This window comes from Sorex fumeus, unplaced genomic scaffold (genome assembly GCF_029834395.1).
Source record: "Sorex fumeus unplaced genomic scaffold, SorFum_2.1 ptg000002l, whole genome shotgun sequence".
Classification (NCBI taxonomy): Eukaryota; Metazoa; Chordata; class Mammalia; order Eulipotyphla; family Soricidae; genus Sorex; species Sorex fumeus.
The window spans coordinates 48,327,524-48,344,173 of record NW_026606059.1 but is presented as its reverse complement, the minus strand read 5'-3'; the positions used below and the strand labels follow the sequence as shown (position 1 = coordinate 48,344,173).

The 16,650-nt window shown below is 39.3% G+C and overlaps 1 protein-coding gene across 2 annotated transcripts in view; it reads left to right on the top strand.

Moving 5' to 3' along the window:
• EFR3A (EFR3 homolog A) overlaps positions 1–16,650 on the top strand; it is a 98,411-nt gene that overhangs the window by 72,789 nt on the left and 8,972 nt on the right. For both annotated transcript variants that reach the window (XM_056106602.1, XM_056106639.1), the window contains 7 exons: positions 2,226–2,301; positions 3,045–3,206; positions 3,759–3,890; positions 5,112–5,179; positions 6,391–6,518; positions 11,644–11,735; positions 15,086–15,134. In XM_056106602.1, the coding sequence (XP_055962577.1) occupies positions 2,226–2,301; positions 3,045–3,206; positions 3,759–3,890; positions 5,112–5,179; positions 6,391–6,518; positions 11,644–11,735; positions 15,086–15,134 (707 nt within the window). The remainder of the gene's footprint in view (positions 1–2,225; positions 2,302–3,044; positions 3,207–3,758; positions 3,891–5,111; positions 5,180–6,390; positions 6,519–11,643; positions 11,736–15,085; positions 15,135–16,650) is intronic.

Genomic DNA, 16,650 nt, shown 5'->3' with positions numbered 1-16,650 from the left:
CTGGGCCTCCGTGCCCGTCCCACGCGGCTCAGGGGTTGAAAACCGGCTGTCTCGGGGCTGTTTCTAGCTGCGCGTGCCCAGAGAGGAACCCAGGCCCTTGGGGGCGGGCTGTACCTGTTGGAATTGGAGCCGTTCAGCTTTGTTGCCCAGAGCTGGGCCTCCGTGCCCGTCCCACGCGGCTCAGGGGTTGAAAACCGGCTGTCTCGGGGCTGTTTCTAGCTGCGCGTGCCCAGAGAGGAACCCAGGCCCTTGGGGGCGGGCTGTACCTGTTGGAATTGGAGCCGTTCAGCTTTGTTGCCCAGAGCTGGGCCTCCGTGCCCGTCCCACGCGGCTCAGGGGTTGAAAACCGGCTGTCTCGGGGCTGTTTCTAGCTGCGCGTGCCCAGAGAGGAACCCAGGCCCTTGGGGGCGGGCTGTACCTGTTGGAATTGGAGCCGTTCAGCTTTGTTGCCCAGAGCTGGGCCTCCGTGCCCGTCCCACGCGGCTCAGGGGTTGAAAACCGGCTGTCTCGGGGCTGTTTCTAGCTGCGCGTGCCCAGAGAGGAACCCAGGCCCTTGGGGGCGGGCTGTACCTGTTGGAATTGGAGCCGTTCAGCTTTGTTGCCCAGAGCTGGGCCTCCGTGCCCGTCCCACGCGGCTCAGGGGTTGAAAACCGGCTGTCTCGGGGCTGTTTCTAGCTGCGCGTGCCCAGAGAGGAACCCAGGCCCTTGGGGGCGGGCTGTACCTGTTGGAATTGGAGCCGTTCAGCTTTGTTGCCCAGAGCTGGGCCTCCGTGCCCGTCCCACGCGGCTCAGGGGTTGAAAACCGGTTGTCTCGGGGCTGTTTCTAGCTGCGCGTGCCCAGAGAGGAACCCAGGCCCTTGGGGGCGGGCTGTACCTGTTGGAATTGGAGCCGTTCAGCTTTGTTGCCCAGAGCTGGGCCTCCGTGCCCGTCCCACGCGGCTCAGGGGTTGAAAACCGGCTGTCTCGGGGCTGTTTCTAGCTGCGCGTGCCCAGAGAGGAACCCAGGCCCTTGGGGGCGGGCTGTACCTGTTGGAATTGGAGCCGTTCAGCTTTGTTGCCCAGAGCTGGGCCTCTGTGCCTGTCCCACGCGGCTCAGGGGTTGAAAACCGGCTGTCTCGGGGCTGTTTCTAGCTGCGCGTGCCCAGAGAGGAACCCAGGCCCTTGGGGGCGGGCTGTACCTGTTGGAATTGGAGCCGTTCAGCTTTGTTGCCCAGAGCTGGGCCTCCGTGCCCGTCCCACGCGGCTCAGGGGTTGAAAACCGGCTGTCTCGGGGCTGTTTCTAGCTGCGCGTGCCCAGAGAGGAACCCAGGCCCTTGGGGGCGGGCTGTACCTGTTGGAATTGGAGCCGTTCAGCTTTGTTGCCCAGAGCTGGGCCTCCGTGCCCGTCCCACGCGGCTCAGGGGTTGAAAACCGGCTGTCTCGGGGCTGTTTCTAGCTGCGCGTGCCCAGAGAGGAACCCAGGCCCTTGGGGGCGGGCTGTACCTGTTGGAATTGGAGCCGTTCAGCTTTGTTGCCCAGAGCTGGGCCTCCGTGCCCGTCCCACGCGGCTCAGGGGTTGAAAACCGGCTGTCTCGGGGCTGTTTCTAGCTGCGCGTGCCCAGACAGGAACCCAGGCCCTTGGGGGCGGGCTGTACCTGTTGGAATTGGAGCCGTTCAGCTTTGTTGCCCAGAGCTGGGCCTCTGTGCCCGTCCCACGCGGCTCAGGGGTTGAAAACCGGCTGTCTCGGGGCTGTTTCTAGCTGCGCGTGCCCAGAGAGGAACCCAGGCCCTTGGGGGCGGGCTGTACCTGTTGGAATTGGAGCCGTTCAGCTTTGTTGCCCAGAGCTGGGCCTCCGTGCCCGTCTCACGCGGCTCTAGAGTAATTTTTAAAAGTGGCATTGTCAAGCTTTTTTAATCCAGTGTTTTATTTAAATTTTCTAAATTAATTATAAATGCATTTTAGAAAGAGCAGTGTATGAAGTTCCTGTGATGTACTTTTAGAGATCAGTTAATAATCACTAGTTACATAAGTTTGGCTTCGATTTTTGTTTAAATTTAAGAATGGCATTAGGAGTTGAGATTACTTCATGCAGTTTAAGCTCTGTGATTCAGTGCCATTATTACCTTTGTAGGTTTATTTAAAATGCTCAGGGAAGTGAAAGTAACTCCTAAATGTAAATTGAATTTGTCTTATAAGATATGAAATTATAAGTAAATGTGCTATTTAAAACTATTATTATCTCTAGAATAATACCTGATGTAGCTGACCTAAAGATAAAAAGAGAAAAAATTTGTAGACAAGATACAAGTTTCATGAAAAAGGTAAGATTGTTTTTTAAATAAGGTATGACTTGAATTGTTAGATAATTTCACTTTGAGCTGTGGTCTGAAAAATAAAGCCACGATATCTTGGAGCTGCAGCCCTTAAGAGTGCCACTCTCAGCTTCTCCAGCCTTCCACAACAGCCCAAATGATTTACCCTCCTGCCTGTGTACTTAAGCAGTGTCCTTAAGATTTTTGGACTACTTTGCTATTCTAAATTTCATCATTTCAGTAAAGTGTTATTCCTATAATTTCTGCCCTTTTTTTGAAGTGTGGCAGGTTTTATTTGAAGTTCTAAGGAAGAGAGGGAAAGAGAGAGAGACGCATTCGAGAGAATATGCTGCGTTCCTCTTTATCCCAAACACATGCTGATTCCATGTTTAATGGCTTTTTTAATAGCTTCACTTTCATATCTTTTCAGACTGTGTATTAACTACGAATTAATATAATGCGTGCTTACTTTGTCTGAGGCTCTGTTATATGCCCTACTGGGACATAAAGATGAGAGAGGCAGTCAGGATCTCAGCTTCATTAAATCCCGCTTAACTAAATCAGTTTCCCAAAGTGGGTAATGACTTGATGCCCTGCCTCCTGTTTTTCCTAGGGGCTTGCTGCAGTGGTCCAGGGGGCAGGGTGTGGCTTCAGATCCAATTGACAGGGGAGTAGGGGTGCTTTCTGTTTGTTTGCTTAAAGAAGGAAAATTGCTAGAGAGATGTTGAGTAATTTTTTTTTTCCATTTTCAGAATGGGCAACAACTCTATCGACATATATATTTGGGATGTAAAGAAGAAGACAACATTCAAAAAAACTATGAGTTACTTTATACTTCTCTTGCTCTTATAACCATTGAATTAGCCAATGAGGAAGTGGTTATTGATCTCATTCGATTGGCCATAGCTTTACAGGTATACTTTCATAGTTTCATTTAAGAAAAAAAAAAGATGAATTAGGCACTGTCAGTGTTGTAAACTTTATCAAAGAATGTTAATTTTTAAAAGGAGGTATCTAAAATACTCAAGACAGGGATCTTCATAAATTCATTCTTTTTAATAGGTGTTCAGTGAGCATTGACTTTGCTAGAAATTGTTTTGGGCCATAGAATGCTGAGGTAACAAGAAAACAGGATGTGGTGCCATTACTTTGAACTTGGAATGATAGACAGTGAATAATATTTACATACTCAGTAGATACAAAGTTTCATAGGCATATAAGTATTCCTGACTGAGTACCATGCAAGCTACTGGATATCGTGTGTGCACACTTGCATACATGCACACATCCATCCTGAGGATAGACTTTCTAACAGAGAAACGATTTAGGTTCAGAAATGTCTGAAGTGTTTCTGCTGTTCTTCTACGGCAACATGTCTGGTCGCTTTCCATGTTTTAGTATCATCATTGAGAAAATGCTAACTGGTAGTGGAATATCCAGTCAACTGTGTTTGTTTTTCATTGAAGGACAGTGCAATTATCAATGAAGATAATTTATCAATGTTCCATCGATGTGGAATCATGGCACTGGTTGCAGCATACCTCAACTTTGTTAGTCAAATGATAGCAGTCCCTGCATTCTGCCAGCACGTTAGCAAGGTGGCGTATTTAGAAAGTCTTTCAACTTGGTTTTTATACTAAAAGAACTAATTATCTCCCACTTACAATGTTAGTTTTGATAACTGCATATTAAGATTATATTAAGATAATACTGTGAAGTTGTACTGTGACTAACTTGAAACTACAGCAAGTGCTTATGTTTCCTTTGGTATCTGTTTTGTAATTAAATATTTTTAATGTAGTAGTTGAGTGGAATTTATGGTTTTTCTAAAATACTTAATGTGATTTTTAATAAAAATTTCTTTCTAAGTCATTATGAATTTAGCATCTAAATTTTACTAAATTATGCTGCTTTATTGCTGCTGCTGCTGTTGTTTTAAAATAATTTATTTGAGTCAGATCTTTTTTGTGGGAGGTTGGTCTAATCTGTGTTCAGAGGTCCTGTGGGCTATTTGGTTGATGGCAGGGCTAGAGGATGCAAGACTAGAGTCTTGAAGAAACACCAAGGCCACCCAGGCCACCCTCAAAAAAGTCATGCGCTTTTATTTTCCCCTTTTTTCTGGGGTCACACCCAGCGATGCTCGGGGGTTACTCCTGGCTCTGCACTAAGAAATTACTCCTGGAATGCCAGGGATCGAACACGAGTCAGCTATATGCAAGGCAAACGCCCTACATGCTGTACTATCCCTCCAACTCTTGACATTGTTTGGGGGATCTCCAGGACAACCATTGATACTGGGGCAGGGATCCCACATGGACGGGGCATGTTCAAAACATGCGCCTTAAATCCTGCACTGTCTCTTTGTCCCCTTGAACCCGATCTTAAATGTTGAGCAATTATTGTGCCTCACAAAGGATTAGTGCTGTATCCCTTATTAGCCCTCTGCAGAGGAACTTTATCAACTCATTACTTGCACGACTTAATACACTTTCAAAACCCCAATTTTCTTGGTAGTAAAATTATACTGTCATTTTTATTCTTTAAAAGTATCTATAAGGGAGAGTCACATTCTTATGAAATTGGAAATACATCTCTGACCTTGCTAAAATGTAGTGTGTGTGTGTGTGTGTGTGTGTGTGTGCGTGCGTGTGTGTGTGTACATAGACATATATATGTATGTATTTTGTACATGCATTTAAAAAGTGTTGGAGTAACTATGTTCAGTATTTATTTCTGTTCTTATAGTTTTCAGAATTTTTGTAGCAAGATCCTAAAAGGTGAGGCTATTGATTTTTGTTTTGTTTTTGGATAATTTTCAGGTTATTGAAATTCGAACGATGGAAGCCCCTTATTTTCTCCCAGAGCATATTTTCAGAGATAAGTGCATGTATGTTCATTCTTTACATTTTAATTCTTTCCATTCTTTACTGAATTAAGCAACCAATTCATTATAAAAAGAATATTAGAAGAATTTTCTGGCTTATCATAAAATACAATTTTATGTTTCTGTCACCTTTCCCTTGCCATAAAATTCCTACTAAATTGTAAATGCAGATTCCTGCATATATAAAATCAATCTTTATTTTTAACAAGGAAAATAGATTTAATACAATTTAAAAATTATGAATCTTGATTAGATATTAATCTAATGAATATATAATTGGCTTAATATCAGAAAGTGAATCAACATAATTTAGTACACTAATCATCTAAAAGAGAAAAATTAGTTACTTCACTCAATGCAGCAAAAAGTATATATGTATAAAACACAAACATAAAAAACCATAAAAACTAATGAAAAAATGAAAAGAGGAAATGTAAAATCAATCTTTCATGAAAAAAGATCTTTAAAAAAATACGGAGGCAATATTGCTTAAATAGAGCAGGTTCTCATATGCCAGTGACACACCTTTAGAAGAGTACAATATCTGTTCTAAACTTTGAACTACAAATAATATCACTCATGAAGTTGTAGGAGCAGAAATGTACTAAGGAAAGCAATATTACATGCTGCATTTTTCTTTCTGTTGAAACAAAATATATACGGACAATACCTTATTAAAAGAAAGGTGTTTTTTTTTTTTTTCCTTTCTGGGTCACACCTGGTGATGCTTAGTGGTTATTCCTGGCTCCGTGTGCTCCGGAATCCCTCCTGGCATTGCTCGGGGGGGACCATACAGGATGCTAGGGATCAAACCCTTGTGGGCCTCATGAAAAACACTTGTATTTTAAAACAGTCTAATATTGAAACTACTAATGAGATAATATTAAACAATTTGAAAGGAAGGTAAAATCTTCTGTGGTTGAGCAAGTATTTTCTACATCACTTAGCTGACATATATCTCTTATTAACAGTGAGGAGTTGTTTTGTTTTTATTTTTTTTTGGTCTGGGTGACTTATGTATGGGACCACGTACCAAATATCTTTAAAGAGCTCAACTTAGTGACCTAAAATATACTGATATTTCTGTCAATAAGTACAGTTTAAATTTTTTTTTATCAGACATAGGCTTTGATCTTGATTGTTTGCATGTTAACCATTCAATAGTGTGAAATAGTACTGAATGAAATTTGTTTTCACCATCATCACCATCACAGGCTTCCAAAGTCTTTAGAGAAGCATGACAAAAGTTTGTACTTCCTGACCAACAAGATCGCAGAGTCACTAGGAGGAAGTGGCTATAGTGTTGAAAGACTCTCGGTACCATACGTACCACAAGTGACAGGTAAGAGAAGAGAAATCTTTAAATCTCTAATCCAGTGACTATGTGGCGGTGATTTTTTTTTTCACTAGCCCAGTTAGTAATGAAAATGGTATGCATAGCTATGTTACAGGGTTTTTTCCATGTACTTAAGGAGGGTGTTCTTCTGTTTAATTTCTAAGAATTTACTAAAATTTATAGCAAGTCTCCAGATATGATTTTTTCATAATCAAATTGAGCTTTGATTAACCCTCAAATATTATGATACATAGTATGTTATAATTAATACTAGTAAAGAGATACTTTCTTATAAACCAATGCTGAATTATAAAATTTGTTGAAGATTTTTTTGATTAGTAATTTGTGGTTATTGCACTTAAAGTTCTAGGCATCTTTTGACGTTTGAGAGAGTACAGCCTATTTGCTTTTTAAGAATTTATTTACTTTGGAGTTTGGGCCACACCTGGTTGTACTCAGGGCTTACTCCTGCCTCTGCACTCAGGGTTCACTCCGAGCTGGCTCAGCCTTGTTGGGTGCTGAGGATCAAACTCAGGTCAACAGTATGCAAGGCAAGTGCCCTACCTGCTATACTGATGCTCTGGCCCCAAGTCTGTTTACTTTTTAAAGTGACTTGAAAACTATAGTAAATATGTTTTTCTCTGTGCACTAGATATTTCTTTTGGTTCTTTCCATTGCTAGAAATAATTCTGCATGTTTTAAGTCAATGCCACATTGTTTTGCATTTAATTTTTACTTTGAAAAGCTAAGTTATAGAATGATGCTTTTCACTTATTCATTATAAATACTGATTGGTTAAAACTGTTCTTTTGTAGTACATCTGTTCTATATGATTCCTGTTTGATTGTCGTTTAGTAGTTTTTTTAAATTAACTACTAAAAGTGCAATCTTTGTAAATAACTTATCATGTGGAGTAAAAATCTTCATATTTATTATGGTTATTTATAATATTTGGGATGTTTTGATCTGAAGTTGTTTTTTTTTTAATTTTGTGAAATGAAATAGTCTGTTCATTGTGAACCCTTTGTGGGAAATCAGAATGACTTGAATTCAAAGATTTTTTTTCAAAAAACTTTAAAAATATTTTCCTTTAGGAAAATAGCTTCAGAAAATGTGCCCCTTAGAAAGTGGAGTCCTGTGGCCTATGTTTTTATGTTCAGTTACTCATTTGGCTCTAGCTTACCCGTAGCTGTAGCTATTTTCCATACCTTTTCCTTTTGCTTTAACTCAAAAAAAAGTTTTAATGAATAGTCTGGTACATTTTTTCCCATTCCTGAAGAAAAAATACACTATCTTTCTTAATGCATCTTTTATCACTGACTTGAAAAACTAGGAATATTTTAGTATATACTTCTGTAGTTACAGTTTTCTCAGTCTGGATAAAATTTTTTGATTTATAAAGAATCAGTATGTAACATATGTACCCAGCCTTAAAATGCAGAGGAGTCAAAAATTTAAGGATAGTTAATGAGGTCATTGATAATTAAATTTTCTGCTTGATATATTACCATCAGGTATCATTTTAAATTTAAGCAGTTTTGGACTGAAAAGCTACGGGTAGCTACGGGCACTTGGCTTGCATGTGATCAACTCAGCTTCAATCCCCATATATGGTCCCCTAGTCCCTCGGGGAGTGTTTCCTGACACAGAGCCAGAGTAAGCCCTGAGCACTGCCAAGCTGACCAAAAACCAAGGAGAGGAAAAAAAGAATGTAAGAATAGTATTTCAATAGAAAACTCAAAACATTATGCATATACCCGTCATTATCATCTATGCGGTTCCAGGCATAACTGGTGTGCATGATAAATATTTCTATTCATTTTCTCACTTATTCTTTAAAATAGTTTGGTGCAGAAGGCACCATTATCTTTGTGCACAAGTGAGGATAGTGAGGTATAAATGATAAATTCATAAGTAGCACCACTAGAATTAACTGTCCCACCAAAGGTTTGGTTTAGTTCAGTACTTAAAATGTTTTTGATATTCAAGGATTGTTCCATCGTCTTTATTGATCCAGATTGATTTTTTTTCCACAAAATTCCACAAACTATTAAATGCAATTTAGCAGACACTATTATGACTTCTAAGGGTAGAAAAATGTGAAGAAATAATCCCTAACTTTAAGAACTAAATTCTAGTAGGGAAGATAAATGATTTCAGTATAGTGGATTCTAGGGGTAGAATGTTTTCCCTAAAGTTTATGAAGTTGACAAGAACATTATATATATAGTAAATAGTCAATAAATATTAGTCAATTATTCTATTATTTATTTGGTTTTGAAATAAGCTTAAAATTTTAGGGAACAGTGTATGTCCCAAGATGTATATGAGAGTGTACAGTAATAGTCCTCAGTAGGCTGTTCAAAGATGTCAGTGGCTTTAGTGAGTGAATATAATTAAGAATTTAAGTAGTACTTCTAGTATTAGCTTTGCACAAACAGAAGCAAGTATGGAAAAAAGGTGAAGAAATTTCTCCTTTCACCAAGCAACCTATGGATCAGTCAGCCTCTAGATATTGCTCAGACTTTATTGGCTAAAACTACTTATTTGGTCCCTCCTAACCACATACCTAAAGGAGTTTTTCTCTGCTGCCTTTTTCAGTTTTTAGTTTTTCCCTCTGTCACAGTATGACAGTGTGTTGCCATATTATAAATTTTCTGATGTGATATTAAGCTGAAATTCTATCCCTGAGTTTTCCATTTGTTGTTGAGAATAATGCAGGTATGTGTCTGCATTTTAATCTTATTTAGCTCCTAAAATAGCTAGGTCACACCTGTAGCAGTCTTTTCCTTTAATTTCCATGTGCCATTTAAGTATGTAGCACTGTCATCCTGTTGTTCATAGATTAGCTTGAGCAGGTGCCAGTAAAGTCTCTCTTCATCCCAGCCTTGAGATTTTAGCAGCCTCTCCTTACTCATCCTTTCCAATGCTGCTGTATTGGAGTCTCTCTCAGAGTCAGGGGAATGAGGCCCATTATTGTTACTGTTTTTGGCAATCTAATACGCCACGGGTAGCTTGCCAGGCTCTGTCGTGCGCCGTACAAGTATAGGTTTATATAAGTACAGAAGTACAGTGATGTGAAAAGGCTTGGGAAGCTCTGTGTTAGTCACAGGCTTTAAAAGTGCTTACTTTTAAACTGTCATTTAAACTAATATTCATTTTATAACCAACTATATTGATAGTATAAAATAGTGTACTTAACCAGTCAGGAAGTTTTACTCAAAATTTAGATGAGAAAAGATGAGATTTTTGTAACAATGACACACTTGAAAACTAGTAGGGTAGCATCAAGATAAAAAAAATGACTTGTTAGAGATGTTAGCATTCAAATTGGGTTTGGAACATGTTGAAGAAAACTCACTACTAGGAAATAGAAAATGACCCTCAGCCAGAAGAAGAAAGAGGTGTTGGAATTCTCCTACTGTTTAGTCAGATACTCATGGAGTGCCTGTTAAATCTCAGTACTGGAGAACTTTCCAGGATTATTTGAAGACCAAAACCAATGTGACCGAAGTGAGCATCTCCCTTTCAGGGATAAGAGTAGAAAAGGAGCCAAGGTAAAGTGAGTGCAGTCTGCCACTTGGCATCATTGCTGTCCCTTCTTGACTCTCCTATGTCACAGACAAAAAACTTGGGAACTGTGTTTCCTAAGTTTATCTTGCCCAGATAGTTCAGAGTTAGGACTGAACAGTAAAATAAACATAGAGGAGGAGAGATTATTTATCAGCGTTTAAAGACTGTTAACACGCATCTGGGCAGCACATTTGAAATTTCTAGGGGTTTTCTTGAGAATTATTGATTTTAGTGCTGTTGGCTTTTGTGACTCTTCTTTTGTTCTCATTGAGTAAGCCTGAAAGTACTGTAAAAAAAAAAAGTGGTTTCTCTTTTTCTTGTATATAGCCAGTGATTATTAGATATTCCCCAGAACCAGAGGGATAGTACAACCTGTAAGGCTCTTTTACCTTACACATAGCTGACCTGGGTTCAATCCCTGGTACCACATAAGGTCCCGGAAGCCCACCAAAAGTGACTCCTTAGTGTAGAGCCAGGAGTAAGCCCTCCACCCAAAAATACCCCCCCCACACACACACACCACATACACAAAGAAAAATAGTTACTCCCCTAGCATGTTTTTATTCACCATTGTATTTTATTGTTTGTATATTTATTTTCTGTTAGACTATAAGCTCTAAGAAGATACAATCTATATCCAGAAATCTTCCCCTAATACTTGAGACACAGCTTCAGTCAGTTAATAGTTTGTTTGAATGTTGAAAGCTGGAGTAGAAAAGAATGTATACTAGATTTTAATTAAGAAAAATCCAATTTCCATGAAGTAGTTAAGCAGAAAATGAAGTGTATAATAGCTCTTAAATTCAGTGATGAGGAAAACAGTGGAGTCATATGAAAAAGCTCTCTGAGAATAGTGGTTGAGGTAGAATCATAACCTTGCTTTAAAATGTGTAAGTAGTGAAAGATCAGAAGGGATGTATTATGTGACTGAAATTCAGTCATGAACAACTTTGTAACTGTGTTTCAATTTGAAAAAAAAAAAAAGCAGAAGAAAAGAAAGATCAGGACAGTTAGTTGAAACCAAACTAAACAAGTTTGCAAAAATGGAGAACAGTAGATTAGCCTAGAGCATTGAAGTGAACAAAATGATTTTCTGCAATAGTTGAGGTACAAAGCAAAAGATCAGGAATTAGTCAGTTGAATAATTACAAATGATGGAGAAGGAATGATCACTGAGGCAGCAAATTCTTTCAGTTCCCAACTTGTAATTCATGGTAAGTATTTTTAGTTATCAGTTCCCAACTTACCACTCTAGAACTAGGGCTAATTGATACCTTTTCACTATTTTGGAAAATTTTGAGGTAAAAGGGTATTGTGAGCTTTGATGTAAATCAATATTTACAACTTATTTCTCTTGACATTATGTTTACTTTTTCAATAGTTAATGTTAACATTTTTTATGTAGTAAATGCCGCTTTTTGGAAATTAAACTATTAATTTTATTTTAGTTCACAAAAAGCTAACAAACTCTTAATTTGCTGTAAGTTTTTGAAATTTGAAAGATCAATAATAACCTCTTCAACTTATAAATAATACGGAAGAACTATTTTTATTTTAGATGAAGATCGACTTTCTAGAAGAAAAAGCATTGTGGACACTGTATCCATTCAGGTGGATATTTTACCCAACAGCATTCCTTCTGATGATGTGGTAAGTGTTGAAAGTTTGACAGAATACATTGTGATTAGACAGAAACTTAAAATAATTTTTCTCCCTCCATACTTTCAAACAAGAGCATATTTTTACTTCAAATGAACCTCAAGTCAGTTTTTTTTAATAGATGATACTATGGTTTAGCCTTGAATTTCTTTTTAATTGTATTTGAATTCATTTCAGCTATTTATAAAAACATATACCCAATTTTATGTGTTATAATATCATTAGATTTCACATTGTAACAAAAGAAACTAAAATAATACTAATTTTTTATAATTAAGAAATGTAAGTTAGAGAAGAACTATTATTAAGTCATCTTAAGAGCTCATTTATTTTTAGGGATATGCGAAATATGAATTGAGAATAAGTGAAGTTTCCCGCTTGAGCAAATCAATGAACAACAGGAGGACAGTGACAGTGACCCACTCATAATAGTGACCTTTTTTCCATTCAAGTGTTATATTGCTTTTAGTTACAAATAATTGACTAGACAAAGTCTGAGCTTACATGTATGCTTCAGATATCTAGAACACAGCAACTTAAGATTCCTAAATTTGGGGCCCGAGCCATAGTACAGCAGCAGGTCAGGAATTTATGCATGGTCAAATCAGGGAATCTGCACCACAAAAGCCATTTGGAGCAAGATCTGAGCATTACCAGGCGTGACCGCAAAATAGTGACAAGCACACTCACACACAGAATAAAAGATTCCTAAATTTAATCTGACTCTAGGTCAGCTCACTCCAAGAGCTAATGCCTTTGTAGTGCAGAGGGACTAAGGGGCAAAGTGTGAAGTCTGTTGCTTTCAGTAGTGTTGCTGCCTTACACTTAGACAAAGAAGTTCATGAGCTAAAAATTAGGGATGACCAGAGTCCCAGGGAAGTACTCATATATCATCTCTTTTATTCAGAGAAACTATAGTAACTAAGTCTATTATTCCCTCTGAAAATAAGTGCTGGTGCCATAAAAAGTAGCATGAACACTTTTTTTGTTGTTTAAACTATATATTGTACCCTTTGCATATCTAAGAGCAAGAGAGGATTTAAAAACCTTAAATTTGAGGGGCTGGAGCAATAGCACAGTGGATAGGGTGTTTGCCTTGCACGCGGCCATCTCGGGTTCGATTCCCAGCATCCTGTATGGTCCCCTGAACACCGCCAGTGGTAATTCCTGAGTGCAGAGCCAGGAGTAATCCCTGTGCATCACTGGGTGTGACCCAAAAAGCCAAAATAAATAAACAAAACCCTTAAATTTGAGGGCAGTTTTGACAAATGATACTTGACAGTGGATTTCAGAAGACCTGAAAATGATTACCTTAAGATGTTTACTCTTCTCATTGAACACTTCCAAAACTAGCAATGACTTGCTTTCAAACTATTTAAATATTTCATTTTTTTTGTAAGCTGTGTGTGGTACCATGATTCTAGAAACTAAAGTATATAGTTTCATTAATATTTAGAGTGCTGTATTTTTTTTTTTGATGGCTGAAACTATATGTAACCTCTGCATTGAATATTTCAAAGCATTGTTCACTTAAAAAGCATGTATCAAGAAAGAATATCGGGCTGGAGCGATAACACAGCAGATAGGGCGTTTGCCTTGCATGCGGCCGACCCAGGTTCGATTTGCAGCATCCCATATGGTCCCCCGAGCACCACCAGGAGTAATTTCTGAGTGCAGAGCCAGGAGTAACCCCTGAGCATCGCCAGGTGGGACCCAAAAAGAAAAAAAAAAAAAGGCGAAGAAAGAAAAGAATATCAGTAAAATTGTAAGAGCCCTAAATGAAGAATTAAAAAACTAGGGGGATAATTAACATACATAGGACCCTACACCCCCAAAATGCTGACTATACATTCGGTTTCATTGCGCACAGAACAGTCCCGAGGTTAGACTACATATTAGAGCATAACTCAAAACATATAAATAAATTGAGAAATAAAGAAATTGAGCATCCTCTCAGACTACAGTGAAGGTAGACATTAACTATGAAAAGAAGGTGGAGGATAAAGCTACAACACTTTTTTTTATTGTTGAAAACTGAACAGAATGCTGCTAACAGCAGCTGGATCAAAGAAAAAAACAAAGACTAGTCTTCGAAACAAATGAGAATGAAGAACCTTTGGGACACAGAAGAACAATAATATGGAGGAACTTCATAGTAATGTAGACTCACATCAGGAAAGAAAAAAAGGGTTGGAGCTATGACCTAACCACACAGCAGAAAAACTAGAAAAAAAAAAACAGCCAACAGATCCCAAAATCAGTAGAAGAAAGGAAATTATTTAAAAAATTAGAGCAGAAATTCAAGCTATTTCATTCAGGGTGCCCCAGAAGATGGGGGCGGGGGGAGCGGGTGAAGCCCTTCCTTGCCCCAAGAGATTCAGCCCCAGCAGCTGAAATCCTCTAGAACCCAGCTACAGCTATGCTCATGACCACTCTCCACACGCTCGGCCGAGCCTCACCCAAGAGTGAATCTGCAGAAAATCCAGGTATGCAGGATTTGTGACGGAAAACTCCGGGTTCAGTGGAACCAGGATTGGGTGACCACCGCCAATGTCCCCTGAAATTCTCAGCAACTCGGTAGTCATGCCCACAAGCCACCTCAGGCTGGTGCCAGATAATCTCATCAAAGGCCACAATCCAGAGATTCATTGTCCTTCTCTCTCAGAAGAGAGCATAATACGACACTGCCATAGCCATGCTGTCGGACCCTGTGCCAGGCTGTTTCATTCGGTGCGAACAACATTGTACATCTGAGACTCTGTTATTGACAGTTTTGTATGTCATAGTGCCAAAAATTCCAAAGAAGCAGCATGATCCAGCCAGGCGATTCCAGAATTCCACGTCATATCACTAGAAAAGATTTGAGTTCTGCCATTCACTGGTGGTTATGCAGTAGAACTGGGCTCCTTAAACTTCTTCACTCACCACCCCTCCCCCACTGAAAAATATACTCAGGAGAGTGCTGCCAGGCCAGAAGTAACTTGGGTTCATTATGTGTTTGACTTTCAATTAATTTTTGGTTGTTGAGCTTCCAGAAATTCTTGCTACCCTCTTTTCTGTTATGTGACTGACGGTTCAAGCAGCAAGGTTGTGTTGGATGCTAATTCAGCCGGACTAGCATTTTGTGTACTTGATTGGGGAAACACTGCCATGGGTCTTTAGGCGCTAGCAGTGAAGCAGTGAGAAAGTGGATATAGCATTTGGTAGTATAGAATATACTCACAAATTGAAGTAACTCAAGAAAAAAAAATATAAAAGATGTTATTACTAATAGAAGGTACTGTGTGTCTTTTGCTGCTCTTGCTGTTCCTAATTTTACTTAAAATCCATTTTCATTTTAGGTGAGTAATACTGAAGAAATAACCTTTGAAGCATTAAAGAAAGCAATTGGTGAGGTTTTTGAATTCTTTGACAACTCCTACTATTTTGCTAGCTTATCTTTCTCTTAGTGTTTATTTAAATGCCAGAGTAGAGTCCGTAAACTGCTGCTTGCCAAAAAAAGAAAAAGAGGGAAATAGATTTTTATATGTATTTTTACTGTTTATTTCAATTTAAAGTTGTTATTTTAGTTATGTTGCTTGGGTTTTTCCAGGTTTTGTACCATAGGCAATTCCTTTATATATAAGTGGATTTTTCTGGATTTATGAAAACACTTAAAGAGTCCTTTAAAAATCTCACTCTTGTTTGGTGGTGTAAATTTGAGAAAGAATAGTCATTATATGTCCTTCTGTCAATACGGGGCTGAAAAAATCTGGAAAAAAAAGTGACTTAATTAAAAATGTGTAAAAATATAAGAAAGAAACTGGCTGGAATTGTTAGCAAGCATAGTGGTGTATCCTTGCCATCCTGAGTGGTGAGGACATTGAGGTAGAGAAGTGAACAGATTTCTGTAACTAATAAATAACATATAGCTGACTTATATACCCAAGTCTGATTGATTGTAAATTATTTTGCATTAAATTCTACTCTCATTTGGGGCAAGAACAATCATATAGCAGGTACGATACTTGCTTTTATGTGGGTGTCCGAGTTTGATCCCTGGAATCACATATGGTCCCCTAAGCCGGGGTGATCTCTTAGTGCAGAGCCAGGGTAAGCCCTGAGCACTACCAGGTGTGGCCCAAAAACAAAAAAGAAAATACGTCTCTCATTTGTTTATAATTATGAAAATTAATGAACTCAATACCTTATTTTTAAATCACGATCACCCTGTTGTTCGTGAATTTCCTCGAGCAGGCACCTTACTGGTCTCCTTCTTCCTAGCCCTGAGATTTTAAAAGAGCCATTTCAATGCTCTTTCAGGATTAGGAGAATGAGACCCATCATTGTTACTGGTATTTGGCATATTGAGTACAACACGGGAAGTTTGCCAGACTCTGCCGTGAAGGCAGGATACTTTTGGTAGCCTGCCAGGTTCTCCAAAGGAAAAAGGAGATAATAAGATGTCTCTTCCGGGAGCTGGGTTTTATAGTCTCTGCATCTTGGCTGTTGATGGGACCAACCTGGCGCTGGCGGTAGCTGGTGGGTGTGACACCTACCTACTGGAAGATGGGGGGTTTATTTTTAAACAGTTATTTTTAAATAGTACCTTTAATTACTTACAGTGGGCCAGAGTGATAGCATAGCAGGTAGGGCGTTTGCCTTGCACACAGCTGACCTGGGTTAGATTCCTCTGCCCCTCTCGGAGAGCCCAGCAAGCTACCAAGAGTATTCCGCCCATCCGGCAAAGCCTGGCAAGCTACCCATGATGTATTTGATATGCCAAACACAGTAAGAAGTCTCACAATGGGGATGTTACTGGTGCCCGCTTGAGAAAATTGATGAACAATGGGAGGACAGTGCAGTGCTAATTACTTACCATAATTACACAAGATTAATGATTCTTGGACACAATTTCTGATTGTAA